Raw genomic sequence first — 17,104 nt, forward strand, 5'->3', positions numbered from 1 at the left:
TTGTTTGCTCCCTCCTAGGGGTAAATGATGGCTTTCCCTAAGTCCACTGGCTAATGATTATTTATGGACTTTTCTCCAGGGTCACGTCCCAGCTATGCTAGATGCCTCCAGCAGCAAATTCCACAGCTTGATTGTGCGTTGAGTAAAAAAATACTTTCTCTAATTTTGTTTTGAATCTGCTATCTGCTAGTTTCATAGAGTGTCCTCAAGTTCTAGTAGTATTTGAAAAGATAAATAACCGTTCCCTATTTACCTGTTCCAATACCTTTCATGTCCCCTCTCGATCATCTTTTCTCCAAGCTGAAGATCCCTATCCTGGTTAAGCCTTTCTTCAGGAGGAGCTATTCTACCCCTTTTATTATTTTTGTTGCCCATCTCTGCACCTTTTCTAGTTCTGCTATGTCTTTCTTGTGATGACGTGACCAGAAGTGCATGCAGTACTCCAGGTACAGTCAGCATAGATCTATGCAGAGGCATTATGATCTGTTTCATTCTCCATTCCTTTCTGAAGGACTCCTCCTAAAATTCTATTTGCTTTTTTGAACTCTGCCAACCACTGAGCTGAAGATACATTGATATCGTCAACCATGAGCCTAAGATCCTAATTCTTGGTTGTTGACACCTAATACAGGACCCAGCCTTGAGTACATACAGCTAATATGACTTTTTCCTCTGTACATCACTTTGCACTTGTCCACTTTAAATTTCATCCTGCTTTTTTTTTTTTTCCTGATCAGAGCACTAAGTCGTGGCGTCTACTGGTTGGGTGGATGTCTTTACTGACCAGTGAGCACTGAATGGAGAACTTTACTACCCCTCCCCCCCTCCCCACCTTGCTTTGCATTTAAATATTTGCATTTCCTCCATGCATTTTAATTCATTTTTTAAAATTTGAAATCACGTCATCACGGGGTTTCGACTGAATTTCAAGTAAGACTGATTTTGGTCTGTTTACATTCACGGCTGCTAGGTGGGGGGGGGGGGGGCAGTTCAATAAAGTTTAATATAAACCTGCTTTTTTTTTTTTTTTTTGGCCCTGCAGTTCCTGCTTTCTCCTTTTCCTTCTACCTCAGATGGAACCAGTGCTGGGATTCGGGTGCCGGGAGTCAGTCTTCATTTCCAGCTACCTGACGATTCTTCCTACTGCTCTTAGGCTGGTCCTGAGTCTTAAGAGCCAGGCACCAGTGCTCCTTCCAGACCTCTGTATCATGGGCTCTAAATCCAGCCATCAGGTTTCGCCCTTAAAAAAAGGATCAGGATTCCCTCCCCTCCACCCGGGCCCCATGAGCACCGTGAATCGGAATCGCCATTCCACACGGGGACCGGATCAGCCTTGTCTTGGTTTAACTGGGTGATTTGGCAATCACTGTGCTGGCACAGATGGGCAACAGCAAGTTAGGGCTTCCGTATGGCTAAATGTAGTAGAGAGAGGTTGTAGTTCTGTATCCTTAAGAAAGAGGAGCTATTTGGAAAACCAGGACTAACTCAGTCTCTTCCTGCTGCTGGCACGGAGCTTCTCTATATGGTAACAAAGGCGAGCCTGATTTTTTTTTAAGTGGATGGTTCCAGCTAAAGATCCTCTTCCAATCAGAAGTCATGCTGTACAACTTAAACCTCTGAGCTATCCATTATTAGCTAATGTAGGCCTCCTGTACACACCCGTTTCATCTTGTGAGGAAGAATGCAATGCTCACAACGTTTTTTTGCTTTTTAGATGCTGTCAGCTAAAATTTTGTTCCAGAAGGATCGCAATAAATTTTGAAAAAAAATACATCCCAAACTATGAATTGCATTTTCAAAGCGTGGTTTGGTGCAAACAAACATTAACTGGCACATTCGCTAGTAGTCTTAGGTGATATAGAAAGTATTTCATGCCAGGGATCCTTTCATTGGGGAGACTACGAGTCCTCAAGGACCTGGGGAGCAAGGCCACATGTTCCCTAATTCACAATCATTCATTAAAGTTGATGAATTTTGGGCAAATCAGAAGAGTTGTAACTCTACCAATCGTATTGTTGGTTGCTGTTTTGTATTATTTCGCAAATGGTTAATAAAATCCAATTGAGAAAAAAAAAAAAAAAGAATTAGGCATGGGATACTGAAAATTTCCCATAATTAATTTACCATTAGGCAGACTTAATGGTGCCCTTATAGTACAAAGCAGTACATAGCAATAGTACACACAGCACTGTACAAGATGAACTGTAAAGTTTAAACCCATGTCAGTCTGAGCAGAGGGAGGTTAAATGACTTTTTCAGGCTCATGCAGTGCATAGTGGTGGAGGAACTGGAACTTGGGTCTTCAGGTTTCACCGCTCTGAGCTCTGTCTAGACCGAAGGGTACACTTGCCATTTTCTTCAAATATCAAATGATGTGCGTGTCATCGTGGGAGACGCTGGCGTGAAACGCTGACTAAAAGCTGGGATGGTTGCAGAGGACCATCCGGTTATCTGGTATCCAGCTGCAATAGCTGTTGATGATGATAAAAAAAACAAACCTTGTTTCCTCTGACTGTCTGATCCTTTTCTGTCTTTCCCTCAGGCTGTGCCTTTCTCACATACTGTGCCCGGGAATCTGCACTGAAAGCACAAAGCGCCCTCCATGAGCAGAAAACGCTTCCTGGGGTAAGTCCCCGACTTTCCTTTAGACTCTGGACTGGGAGGTTCCTCACATTTGTGGTTCATTTGGCCTCTCTTTGAGTAAACCAAACGTGCCTATATTTATTTTACAAGCTCCAGTTCACAGGGTAAACATGGCATGGGGAAAAGTGGGCCTAGAGGTCAAGTCTCTAAATTGCATGGTAGAGTTTTTGTTGCAGACCTATTTCATTATTAGGAAAATTATCTTTACTGATTGATCGTTTGTGGGGAAACTGTTCACTCACCTGATTAGAATGTCTTTTTCTTAGCTAAACTTCCCTTGCCAAATGCAAGAGTAAAGTGTTTTATATATTGTTATGTTTATTAGAAATGTACTCTGCAATTGCCACAGCCCTGAAATCCCGCTCTGTTGCCCTCCCTTGCGACGTTTCTGTACATCAGGGATGGGAAACTTTTGAGGGCCACAAATTGATCAGGCTTTCAGGGTATCCCTAATGAATATGCTTTTAACTGTATGCAAGTCTATCTCATGAATATTCATTAGAAATACGCTGAAAATCCAGTCAATCGGCGGCCTTCAAGGGATGGAGGTTCCCTACGCCAGGTGCAGGGAGCTTCAATATACTGCTGAGAGTTGTCACTCCGCTATAGGGATCTGTGCACGCAGGCATGCTGCTTGCTTTTAAGGAATGATGCAGATGTATTGAATGCATGGCTTTCTGTTAGGCTTAATCCCAGTGTATCACTTTAGTTGTGACCTGCCTCGGTGTGTTGCTTTAGTTCTGAATAGTCCCGGGCATTATTCTGGGCCTGAGTTTATCCCCTAGGGTGTTGCCCTGCTTCTGAGCTCTCCCAGAGCATTTTCTGATTCTGAATTGCCTCCCCTTTCACCCCAGGGTTGTTGCTCCTGGTTCTAGGTTGCTCCCAGTGCATTGATCTGGACCTGAGTTGTCTCCTAAGCGTGTTGCCTTGGTTCCGCGTTATCCCATGGCTCTGGGTTGCTGTGGTTCTGAATTGACTCGCGTGTGTCGCCTGGGCTGGGAGTTGGCCCCCCCCGGCTGGTAACTCCGCCTGTGTGTCTCCTCACAGCATATCTGGCTGCATCGGGCTCTGCATGCATAGCACACAAACTCCACAGAACAAACGATATTTTCTGTGAGACACCGCTGAGAGGGAGGGGGGGAGACCAGAGGGGAAAGAGAGACATTTACACTTCAGAAATTAAACCCAGCTGTCTGTCACCTCCTGCTGGTAGCTGGGAGGGCAGTGATAAGCAGGCCCATCCTTCTTCCATTGCCAGGACAGAATCCATCAGTCAATGCTCCCCGCAAGCTGTGGGGAAGGGAAGGATGCTGGGAGATTACAGAACGCTGCTGTGTCTTCACATCAATCCTGCATTCCTAACTCATTTTAAATGGCCCAAACACAATTATCACTTTCCTCCCAGGGTTTTGAAAAACAGAGTACCACCATATCTACCAACACCACCCCCTCCCTTCACTTCTGTGCCTTCAGATGCCTCCTCCCCTCCCCCCCCCTACCCACCGGGTATTCCCTCATTTAATGAATAACTTGCCATCAAACTCCCTCCAATGTTCTGCTGCTCTGTGAAAGCAGAGAGAAGGTTTTGTGGGCTTTCTCCCCCAGTGTATGCACTCGAAGGAGTACCTTCTACTCATGTATAGTACAGTACAGTATTTATAACACAGATGAGGCTCAGGATAATGGCCATTTATACGAAAGTGGCATTTCTCACGCTCGGTCACATCTAAAAGATGGCACATGGAAAACTACCCCTGCCTATACTAGACGCGGACATGGAAAGGCTGTATTAGCACACACTGGAAATCTGAGCTAATTCAGCCTTTTCGTGTGTGCTAAAATAGATGCAAGATAGAAAAGGAGCAGCCAACGTTGTGTCGATTCTAGGCCTGATTTTTTTTTTTAAGAGAAAATAAATGTAATCCTCCCATTATGGAAAATTCAGAGTAACATAGGGTAGAAAAAGGAGGCAGAGGAGGTTATTTTTATTTTTGACATATTTTGCAAAATCTGTATTGTATGCTCCGTGCTAGTAGATGTTATAGTGATGTGGTATAATAAGAATATGGCCCAGCCCTAGCTTTGTCTGTCCGTCTGATGTAGTATCAGGGGGCAGCATGTGTCCATGATATGAAGCTGGCTCTTGACTATGGGCTTCTGTGTACAGCAGCATATAATCCTGGCTGAAGAGCACCCGTTTTAACCTGTAATGCTGTAACAGTGTCTATGGATCGTGTATTCTATGGCTTTCTGGTACGCGTGTGTAGCCTGAAGCTGCAGCCCTGGTTATAGTACATACTAATGGCCTTGACTAGAGTGTACGTCTAATTATATCACTTTAGTTGTGACCTGCCTCTGTGTGTTGCATTAGTTCTGAATAGTCCCGGGCATTATTCTGGGCCTGAATTTATCCCCTAGGGTGTTGCCCTGCCTCTGAGCTCTCCCAGGCATTGCTCCAGAGCATTTTCTGATTCTGAATTGCCTCCCTGCGTATCCCTGTGCCAGGAGGTTGCACAAGTATATGCAAGTTACATGTGTGTGCATGTAACATGTTGTATGAGTGTGCATCAGCCATCTTGTTATAGGTTAATTTTCACAGCTACGTTCACGGTTAAAACAGTGCTTTACCTGCAGAAATGGGCTTTTATAAAACTGCCCGCCCTAGATGCAGGTAAAAGTACACATAAAAAGGCCTTTATGCATGTACTTTGAGCTGCAGTGTGACGAGATGTTTCCGAGCGGTGGGACTGGAGAAGGATTTCCGCTTATAATTTTGCATTTTCCAAAGTATGCTCAAATATTTCCTTGAAAAAATTAGCCTCACAATTTTAGCAGGTGTAAATGTGTGCAGGTAGATTATTTGTGGGATAAGTGTCAAAGGGAAAATATTCTTGTATCTTTCCTTTTAATAAATGGAGGTGAATGGGGCCATGCTGGGGTCGGGTAGTATTTTTTTGACAACTGAACAGTTTTTTTCCCCCCTACTCCCTTTTACATTACAGACTGGATACAAGAAATTCTCAATCTCATTGACATGGCTGATGGTTAAATCCAAATTTAGGATATTCAGAGTCATAATAAAGGACCCTCTGATCTTCCTTTGCTATTGTGAAAATCAGCCAGTCCTACTGAAAGGCTGTTTGTCTCAAACCCTCATTCTATCCCTGCAGGCTAACTAGTAATGTTATACAAACCAGCAAGAGCTCCATAATCCACGTTTCTGAGCATAACACTCATCATTAACAGCATTGACAAATGAATCTTTGTAAAACATCCCAGTTTTGTAAGTAAGACTTTTTACTGGTCGTACTGTGAAGTTGAGCACGTCACTACAATGCAGTTATCATGGATCCATTTTTCCCTTCTTCCCTCTCAAACCCGTCCTACAATGTCCTCGCACTCCCACCAGCGGTGGGGGCTTGCCCTTTTTTCCCTTTTAGCTCTCTGATATGCAGACTTGTTGGGATCTTGTGTGCATGAAAGGCTCTGTATTAATCCCTGAAATTATCATTATTATAGCAGAGCATGTATACCATAATGAAGCTGAGCCCTCGGGCATAGCCCTCTTTCACCATGCAAACAGCCGTTAACTGCCTGCAAATTCTAGCAAGCATGCAGCATGCACATTACACTCCCCTGACCCAGAAAAAAAATAATAATTCCCTTTATGGTGGGGGAGGAGCAGGGATAGAGGGGGGTAGAAGAGTAGAAGGAAGTATGTGTTGAAAATGCATCTCCTCCGCTCTCCCCTGAAGAAAAAGCAAATAACAGATGCTAGAAAATGACTTAGCAGAGATCGAGCCATTCATTGTAAGCTTACAGTGGAAAGTGGCCAGATGAAGTTATAAACAGCATGATTTCTTTTTTGGAAATGTATAGTATTTTAGCCACAAATGAAAAAAACGATGCCTTGCTTTGCTAACTGGTGTCCTTTGCCTAATTCTATCCGTACTGCGGTCCTTGTAACATTTTGATGAGAAGACGGTTCTGGAAAACGGAGATAAGTGTCGGAATAAGCAAGTAGTAGGGGGTCTGGTAAAGTGCAAAGTGCGTTTCTTGCTGTCATCCATTAGGGATGGTGTCATGCATCTCCTTCGGCCTTTGACGCTTGTGAATGAAGCAGTGGTGCTTAACCGGTGACAGTAAGTCACATTACCTGTTGTGTGTTAGAAGTATGCGTATCCCTGTGTCAGGAGCTTGCACAAGTCTTCAGCACTTTATACTCAGCACAACTGCAGATGTTGAAATCCTAAGTGAGTTTTGTATGTTTAATAATTTAACAACTGAAATGTTCCATCACCTTTGTTGCCTCTCCTCCAGTTATGAAACAGGTTTTTATTTTTACTTTTAAGTAGTTTGGTTGGTGGTGGTGTTTAAGAGGTAAACTTTTCAGACAGCTAAGTTACTTTTGTACAGCAGGGGGGAGATGAGTCCTGGGATCTGTGGCAGGCACTGGTAATTATGCCTGATGGTTGAGGAGTTGGTGTTTTGCCTTACGGTGTTGCTGCCCAGTGCTCCATTCCCACTCAGTTCAGCAGCCGTGGAGCACAAGCACTAAAGACCCATTCGTCCAGTCGCTGGACTGGATAACCTGGCTTGAAGATTATTTTAGGATAAAGTAATGCCACATGAATCAGAAGAGCAATTGGAGAATGGGGTATAGGGAACTTTCCTCCCCGGTGCATGATCTGAAGTGAAAAGATCTCAGTTATTACCCAGCCCTTATGATTGTAAAACTTGTAAACACTTTGAGGTCAGTATGTAACTGTAGACCTGCTCTGTTAGTCGTATAAATAGCTCCTCCCTATTATGCCCACATCCCACCCACCACCTAGCTGGATAAATGCATATCTGGTTAAGTACTTATTCGGGTGACAGCCACCGCCAGTTAGATGAATAGATTCAAACTTATGCCAAATGGTGCTGAATATTAAGGTTCCCATAATTAAATCAGCCCTGTGCTGGGTACCTCTTACTGGGTAAGAATGCTACTGATGCACATTTGGTGCCTGATTTTCAAAGATGGTTGTGCATGTACAGATGGTACTAAAATAGCCTTGGGGCTCTTTGCACGTGACCCTGCTATGAGCATACTTTTACGCAAATCGCAGATGAGCATTCGGGTGGGGGGTGTTGGAACTTGCGTGCATATTTTTTTTTTTACTTTAAAGGGTATGTGCATAAATATTTATCTGCGAGTTAAGCCCTCCGAAGAGGAAGTTTATATGTGCCTGTAGTTGGCTGGTTACCCCAGGATTTTCCAAAGCGAGCTTAAGCGCAGAAGTTATCTTTGGAAATCATCAGTGCTATGCTTGTTTTCCTGATCTAATGGTTCTTTTCAGAAAAATATGCAACCCCCCCCCCCCCAGTCTGCTGAGCACATAGTAACACATACCTTGTTGCCAAAGGATAGTACAGGAAATGGCTTAGAGCATGCCGAATCCTGCACTTTTTTTTTTTTTTTATCATCACGAACAGTTTCTTCATTCCTTGGCCTGTGAAAGAAGAGAAAGTGCTGGAGACTGTGCAAGATGGCCTTTCTGAGTGCCAGAGAAGAATGGAGAACAGAGAGGGGGCTTTCAAGAGAAGATGGGCAGAAAAAAAAAATTAGGGTGACTAGAGCTAAGCAGCTTGCCTGAGGCCTGAGTGTGTGAATGGATTTCTTTTTTTTTTTTTCAGGCTGTGATGCCTTTTATTAGTACCCAAAAAAAGCTTTGGTGAAGCTATGAGCATAGGTATATAAAAACAAAACAAAAAAAAGGATTCCCACCCAGTGAACAGGGGTGGCTCAAGAGAATCTGCTGCCTGAGGCAAGGGATGAGATGGCGCTCGCCCAGCCCTACCCCACCTCACCCCGCCAGGGAAGGGCACAGGTCAAATCATCAAGAGGGGAGTCTCTACGCAGTCCGGTCCTTTTTAGTGATTTGAAATGTTGCGGAAGGGGACAGAAGGGGCCAGAGTTCCCAGAGGAGTGGCAGAGTGATGTTTCTAGGAACGTGGCAAACCCTCCATACTCCCAGGAACCCTAAGACCTGCCTCCCACCTTTCCCCAGCATTTTCCCCCTGGAGAAGTGGGAGCTGGGTGAATGGTGGTGATCTGTGTGTGGCGCACTCTCTCCGAGCCATTTGCAAGGGCATAAGGCAGACTGGGCCCTGTACAGCCTTGTGTCCACACACCCCTGCCCTCACCACCCACAATACATATTCTGCATTTATAATAACTAATTTTACATGAAAAAGGACATTCAAAATACAGTCTTCTGAGGTAAAGATATCACAACAACATAGATATTATTTTTACATGCATTGCTGTGTGCCAACCAGAAAACCCTGCAAAAAAGCAAAAAACATACTTGGAATTAGGCTATTGTAATGCATGTTGGGTGTGGGCTTTGTCCTCAGAAAGCCATAAGTAAACTTAATTACAGATACAATAATAGTAGGCCTTCCATACTAAAAAAAAAAAAAAAAAAAGCATTAATTCAAAAAGTAAAAACATTATCTAGGAAAAGGCAACAGTGCAAATATTACAGCAAGCCCTCAACACCAAAACACTTTCTATTAGGAAAACAGAAAAAGCCAGGCTACTATAGATAGATCCCTACACAAACTTCACACTAGTAGGATACTTCATCTCAGTCACACATTCATTTATTTGTCTATTCATTTATTTATTGGATTTTATAAACCGTCATTCAGGAACCATCACAATGGTTTACAGCAATAAATAATATACATTAAAAACAATGAATATCAGTTCAGTAAAATTCAACAATTCTAAAAATGCCTAAACTTACAAACCTCCTAAAATAATAATACATTTTCATAAAACAGTCATAAAATGTGTCAAACTAGTACCCACTCCTCCTCCTCCTATCACCAAAATCTGCACTGATTCTGTTAGAATTCTAAAAATACCTAAAACAGTGAGATCAACACATAAATACATAAAACAGTAAAAGTAAGGCCTAAAAACTTTACTTAGAAACTTTGTAGCCTGCTAATCCAAAAATCTTAGTGGATAACAATAAACACACATAATAAAATCAACAAAATGCAAAACAATCAACAAAATATCTAAAAGTACAGAACACAAACAAATTAAATGTTACAAAAAAATTAGAAAGGCAGATTCCAAACAAAAGGTAAAGTAGCACAGAACCCACAATAAATCTGCAATGAATTTACCAAACACACACATGCAGAAAATAAACACTCTCCCAATGCAGAATAAAGAGATCATAAAGCATAAACAAACATGTAGACTAAAACTGAACTGGACTATATGCAGTGCAACAATGGAAATACCATTCCTTATAAAATAAACACAAAATAAAAAATATATAAAACAAGCATAATAGTAAAATCATGTTTAGAAACATTTATTCTTTTTATTAACAGCTCATAATAGAACATCCAGTAATTACATCTCCTCTATATAAAAATTTAAAAAACATTTTACCAAACACCAATAAAATATTTCAAACTAGCAAACACATTAAATAGCACCCAATAATTAAACTAGAAAGAATGAAAAAAAATTCCTGCTTTCCATACCTGGGAACTTTTGATTTCCAGTCACCCTGAGATTTCTGTGCATTAGTGTGGAGGGGGAACAGGGGAGAACATGGTAACTTTCTCCTTCCTCTCTCTCATACAAGTTCTTTCATGCTCATACATGTGCTCACATACACATAGATACTCTCATACATTCACATGCTCTTATCCACACACCCGCTCTCACACTTGCTCTTTTGCACACACACACAGCAAATGCCCTCTCATATATACACATGCTCTCAGGCACACATATAGATGCTGTCTCTCTCATACACACGCAGATGCTCTCTCATACATATAAATACACTTGCTTCGACCCATACACATTGATGCTCACAGGGGCACATGCTGTCATACACGCATGTACACACACATACAGATGCTCTCTCATACATCACATACAGATGCTGTCTCTCACGCAACCCATGCTCTATCACATACAGATCCACATATGCTGACCATCAGGCTCGGTGTCCCGTTTCTGTTGTGGTGGTGAGAGGCATGAGCTCAGCAGGCAGACTGAAGCCTTTTATTTTCTTCTGCCTCTGCCAAGCCTTTTCTTTCCTCCTGCCACTGGCGGGCTGTGTTCCACCGGCAGCCACAAAGCCTTTTCTCTTCCTCTTGGCCAGGCCTGGTGTTTGCGGGGGGCAAGGGAGGACCGAGAGAGAAAGAAGAGGACCTCTGATGTCTTCTTGGACAGTGAGATGGAATCCAAGAAGAGGTCCTTGGCATGACGTGATCTGAGCAGAAGGGGAGCCCGTTCAGCTGCTGCTCCTTCTCCTGTGCTAGCCCTGCAATTTTTCAATCCCGCGGGACCGGCACGGGAGACGGAGCAGCAGCTGAACGGGCTCCCCTTCTGCTCCGATCACGTCATGCGAGGACCTCTTCTTGCTTCGCTGCCGGTGGGACGTGGGTCCGTTGGTAGCGCTTGAGGCCTGCTTTCGTCCTCCTACCGCTGGTAGCCATGAAGCCTCTCCTCTTTCTCCTGCTGACGGCAGCGCGTGGTATCTTCTTCTCCTATTTCGTTCTCCGAGAGGAGGTGGGAACGCTTCTGACCTTGAGCTAAATATGTATTGGGAGGCAGGGGGAGGCAGCCACTGAGCATTTTGGAGAGCACTTTTTGCCGCCCCAAATTGTCGCCTCACCCTGCCTCATTATAGAACCACCATGCCAGTGGAGTAAATGACTGATATTGAGGCGTATGGCTACATAATATAGCAGAAAACGCTATATTCTTTCTCTTGAATGAGTTCTTTTTCTAAGATGCTTCTTTTTTTTTTTTTTTTTTTCAAATGTTTTTTTCTTCCAGAAATATGTCTATATAGTTTTTCTACCCTACTTTTTTTTTTCTTTTTATACTTTTTATTAGCCCAATATGAGCTGATGTTATATATGAGCTTTTGAGAGCACACAAGTCCCTTCTTTAGATAAATGTGTTCGTGTGTAAAAGAGGCTATATCATTAAGAGACTGCAAGCCAGAGAAAAAGAGCAAATAGAAACATATTTTACTACATTATTTTAACAAGCCTGTTACTGTCATACAGATATTACATTTACAAAAAATTTATTTTTTTCCATGTGCTTACATGCAGAAAGCTATTTAAGTGTAGCCCTCTAATCCCAGTTTACATAAAATGATGAGAGATAATGTCCCTGAATGAAGCGGACATATCCTCAAAATTTATTTAGTGGATTCCAAATTATGGGTCAGGTGGCTGGCAAAGTGGACCCAGATAGAATCAGCGGGGGCAGCTCACCTTTCTTTGGCTGATCAGGGAGATCCTCGGCCCCTCTCCACCGTATGAATCTGGCTCCTGTGGCTATCCCTCAGTGCTGGCACAAACAAAGCCTCGTGAACAGTAGCACCACTCAATTAAAACCAGAACTACCTACTTTATTTCTGGTTTTACAACTAGTCACTGTGTGCACTTCTGTATAGGCTAGGTATTTCAACACTGAAAACCCAGAGTTCGTGGATTACACGGTCAGCGTAAACATGAATGATAACACCCTATTGGCATCTAAAGGGTTAATGTACTACTCTTAGGGCCGGATTTTCAAAAGGGTACGTGCATGCCGGGCCTTATTTTAAAAGGCCCAGCAATACGCGTATGTCCCGGGGCTTTTCTGAATGGGTGGGCAGGGGGCGGGATGGGGGCGAGGCAGATGGTCCGGGGGCATGGCTGGGCGGTCCGGGAGGCGTGGCCGAGGACTTCGCACAGGGGATCACGCACCGGCAGTCGGCCAGCACGCGCAAGTTACTTCCAAAACAAAGGTACAGGGGGGGGGGGTTTCTTTAGGGCTGGGGGGGAGGGGAGGGAATGGGGAAAGCCAGCGGGGCTCCCCGAGGGCTCGGCGCGCACAACTTGCACCAGTGTGCACCCCCTTGCGCACGCCGACCCCTGATTTTATAACATGCGTGCGGCTGCGCGCGCATGTTATAAAATCGGGCGTACGTTTGTGCGTGCCGGGTTGCATGCACAAATGTACGCCCGCGCGTGTGTTTTAAAATCTGCCCCTTAGTCTTTACATTTTCCAGTGCTCCCATATTTCATTGCTTCATCCTTTCCCAAACACCTTTAACTGGAATTTAGAGTTTACATCCCTTAATACTCAGGAGGGAGTCTTCCCAAAATGCAAGCCCCCTCCTCATCGAAGGTCTGGTGAATCACTTATTTCTAGATTCATCATCCTTTTTAACACCAAATTATGGGCCATGAGCTTACCTCCCCATACCTCTTCTGTACTACAGATAACAGAAACCCAATCTTTTACATTCCCATTACTTTCCCATCTCTCATCACCTTTTTGTGGGACATAGAATGTATATCCCCCAGATCCCAAGGGTTGTTCACACTGCCATGAGCTCAGGAACCTCTTTTTTTTTTGTTTTTTTCCTTCATCCTGTACCTCTCACTGTCGCAATGTATGGGATTCCCCAGCCTCCTCCAGCTCATGTTCTCCTTAGGACTCACCTTAGCTCCTCCTCTGGGCACTCTCTTTCTTGGCTTCACACCAGCACTCTACTCCTCAGGGGGCAGGAAACATCTATTAATTTATTTAATTAATTAATTTTGGCATTTTAGATACCGTCATTCCAAAAGAAGATCACAATGGTTTACAAAAGCAACATTAACAATATAGGTCAACACAACATCAAAACATGTTAGCTAGATTGTTAAATAGTAATTCATGATCAATTAGTTCCTTTTAGGTAACGTTCACGAGGTAGTCAGTGGGTTGTCTTAATGAATATTGTCTCTTACTAATGTCTCCTTTTACTCCACTGTTTCAGCCAGTTCCTCAGAGGGAGCAATTGCCAGCGTGCTCCCACTCTATTGCCTCTGGCCTTTTCCCTTGAGTGGGAAAAGCTCTTGCAGGGCCTACCCAAGGGCTGGCTACTCCAGGGAAACTACATTCTTGAGGTCCCTCTCTCTCAAACTCCAACCTAGAAAGGGCAACTCCAGCCAGATCAACTCAGGCTTTATATATCCTTGGGATCCTCATGTCACTTAAGGGGATACTGCACCACCCAACACGCTATCACTCAGATTACCTTTCCTTCTACCAGTTAGCATAAAAACAAGTACCATCCAGTGGTCACTCCAAAATACTGCAGTGTCAAACATCCAAACATTTTCAGAACACTTCAGGCGGTAACATTTCTGGGTTTCCCGCCCCCAAAATATCTAGTGCTACTAGAAGTGAAAAAGGGGCACAAATGTGGGGATCTCTCCATATAAGCACCAATAAAAGACAGATTAAAATGAATAAGCAAAATTTACTACATAATCAATAGTTTATAATATGTGATTAGTTTCTATCTAAAAAGAAAAAACCAACACACTTTTAATAGCTATATGTAACCCTTCTTGCATGGAGATTACTGTTCCAAAGAGCCCTCAAAAGAATATGACTCTGGTGGCTATCTTCACTACCTTTTCCCCTTCCAATATTTCCCAAAGTGTGGGTCCTTTCTGTGGTGGAAAAGCTGACGCTTATAGCCCAGACGATAGTGTGAGTTTCTCAGTAGTGGATGTCTAGGTATCAGAGGATGAACTGGGACAGATGAGCTGGACACAGGGCAGGGTATTCAAATAATATCTTACTGATTTCATCAGTCTAATTAATGTCCAGTCATCAAACTAAAGATACAGCTGGGTGTCCTCTTCTCTCTGTGTAAGTGTTTTCAGATCAGGTTCCCTGGATGATTCATACATTTCCTGCAAACAAGTGCATAATGGGGAAGATTCCTACTCTGTGTGGGATCCTCTTAGAACATGGAAAACGCCTACCTGAGTCCAAAGTTGTTTTTTTCTTTCACCCAGCTTGCGCCTGTGTCCCTCCAAGGGGAGATCCAATGATGGGTCTCCAGGTCTGCTGGTCTTCCATCTTTTTCCAAACTCTGTTCCGATGACTTGTCAGAGATCAGGTTATGCAGCTCAGTCTCCAATGGGTAACAGAAACCTCTTCTCAAACATATAGAAAGAAAAAATTGCGCTCAACTGTCCTGAAAAGCCCTTGTGGGAGGCTGCCATCTCTGCAGTCCTCCTCTGAGCTAGAAGGGAGCTAGCAAGTCTTCAGTGTCCAGGCCTCTGGATCCAGGGGATGGCCTTTTTAAAAATGGCACCAGTCATCCATTGTCCCTACCATGTGACATGGGACAGCCAATGGCATTGGTAGCCCCTGTTACATGGTAGGGGCTAAAAGCCACTGGTGCCATTTTGGTTAGTGGCAGCCAATGGCCCAGGAGTGGCAGATCGCTCCCAGGCCCCCCTGCTGGACCACCAGGGGTTTTCGTGAGTCTTTGGGGTTATTTTATTTAAATTTGGGGGGTGGCACAGGGGGTGGGGAGCAGCAGCATGTAGTCCCCACCCCTGGAGTCAGGGGTGGGGTGGGGGTGGGGGGGTTGTTGGTGGAGTCAGGGGTGGGGTGGGGGGGGTGTTGGTGCAACCAGGGGAGGAGGCGGCACAAAGCAGAAGGTGCCTAGGGCACCTAATCATCTTGCACCAGCTCTGACAGTACAGACAGACATACAAGACCAATAGGACAAGCAAGGAAGGGAACAAACAGCCAGGAACAAGGACAGACATGCAAGGAACTGGACAAGGAACAGAGCACAGAGGAGGCTAGGACAAGATAAGGAACACAGAATAAGGCAAGACCAAGACAAGGCTAGCACCATGCACAAGGACACCAGGAGAGCCGTCACTGAGGCACTGGCTGGTTGCAAAGGAGTTCCTTATATTCTCATGGAGGATGTGATGTCATCAGTCAGTGCCACAGGAAGTGCTTGTTTTGGCTTGTCTTTTGGTAATGCACGCTTATCTGTTGACAGATAATTCTGGATCAAAAAATTATTTTTAGATGGGATGGTTCTGGAGAACAGCATTCACCAACTCAAAACTTTAAAATGTATTAGAAGTTTTGTTTTAGAAATATATGAAAATGAATAGCCGACTTTTTTCAATTTTGCGAAAAGCATAATTGTAGTTACTGACCATCTTTACTTTCATAGCTGTGGATATTTTTATTTTCTCTTTTGCAATTAGCATTTATACATGACACAAGAATAATGCCTGAAGTTGAAATCTGATTTTTGCTTTGATTGTGTAGATGCTAATTTGACTGAGGAAAGGAAGGAGGCAGGGATAAGTTTATTGAATCATCCAGGATGCAAAATGTTTGGCAAATATGCTAAATATTTGTTACACAAAGTAGTGTGCTTATTAATGTAACATAATACCATAATGGATGCTGCTTTGGGTTTCTTCACTCTAAGAGGACCATTAAAAACACATCTTCCTTAAAAACAACCTTGCTAATCCCCACTATGAGGTCATTACCTTTTTGATCTGCTTCTGCTGTGTGTTTGCTAAATCCTTTTTAACTTTGAAAGGCTGTTTCTGTAACATCATTGGAATGCCAGCCTGGACATTGAGAAAACTACTGCCAGGAGCCTTAAAGAAGCATTTCAGCATGGCAGACCAAAAGGCAGACAGAATGTTGATGTTCACATTCTTCCAGTTACACCAACTTCAACAATTATGTAACATCTTAAAAAAAAAAAAAAAGTGATCTAACCAACATTACACACTCCTGCATCACCAACCACATTGATTGCAATTCCCTATATCACAGTATCCCGCTGCATAGCTTCAAGCCCCTTGGCTTCCTACAGAGAGGATGATAAAGTTTAAAATATTTTGTATTTTCTTCAAATGCTTGAACTAATCAGTACCATCATACTTATTCCAACTCCTGCCCATCTACACCCTAACAAAGAGAGAGGTTTGTTCAGTGCTGTTGGATGAGGGTGCCCACATCCTGCTATCTATGGAAACACCATTTACAGTAAATAAACTTGCTTTTCTGTATACATCCTGTAGGGTCATCTTTTACACTGGAAGAAGGTTAATCTGCTTAGTGTCCTTACTTGAGACTGAGAGTTTAACTTTAATGAAAGCTGAGAAAGCAGTGCGTAGAGCAAGACTGTCCCCAAGAAAATACTATTCACTGCAGTTATTTGAATGAAATATTAGATTTTTGTCTGAGATTAATGCCAATAGTGGTGGTGATGTTTTATATCATGGTATTGCTATTCTACATGTATACTGTATCAAGCACTTACCTTCTATCCTGATTTGCATAGTGTATTCACATTGTGGTAACAAGACTGTTAGAAATATTTTTATTTTGTGTTCTTTTTTAGGGGATATAAATAAAATATTCAAAAGGTACTTTTCAGAGTTACAAGCTAATGCCAGAGGTTATACCTTGTCACCTAAGTGCGATAGTATCTGAGACCCATTCTAGTATACAGAGCAGCATTCATACCCTTGAAACTGTTTTCCCCAATGACTATTCATGCAAAAATAATTGTTGCTATACAATATCAAC

At 43.1% G+C, this 17,104-nt stretch overlaps 1 protein-coding gene across 1 annotated transcript in view; it reads left to right on the forward strand.

Moving 5' to 3' along the window:
• The window catches only part of CELF6 (CUGBP Elav-like family member 6), a 417,202-nt gene that overhangs the window by 15,311 nt on the left and 384,787 nt on the right, over window positions 1-17,104 (forward strand). The window contains exon 2 of the mRNA XM_029575372.1: window positions 2,543-2,625. Within this exon, the coding sequence (XP_029431232.1) occupies window positions 2,543-2,625 (83 nt within the window). The remainder of the gene's footprint in view (window positions 1-2,542; window positions 2,626-17,104) is intronic.

Source organism: Rhinatrema bivittatum, chromosome 13, assembly GCF_901001135.1.
Source record: "Rhinatrema bivittatum chromosome 13, aRhiBiv1.1, whole genome shotgun sequence".
Lineage (NCBI taxonomy): Eukaryota > Metazoa > Chordata > Amphibia > Gymnophiona > Rhinatrematidae > Rhinatrema > Rhinatrema bivittatum.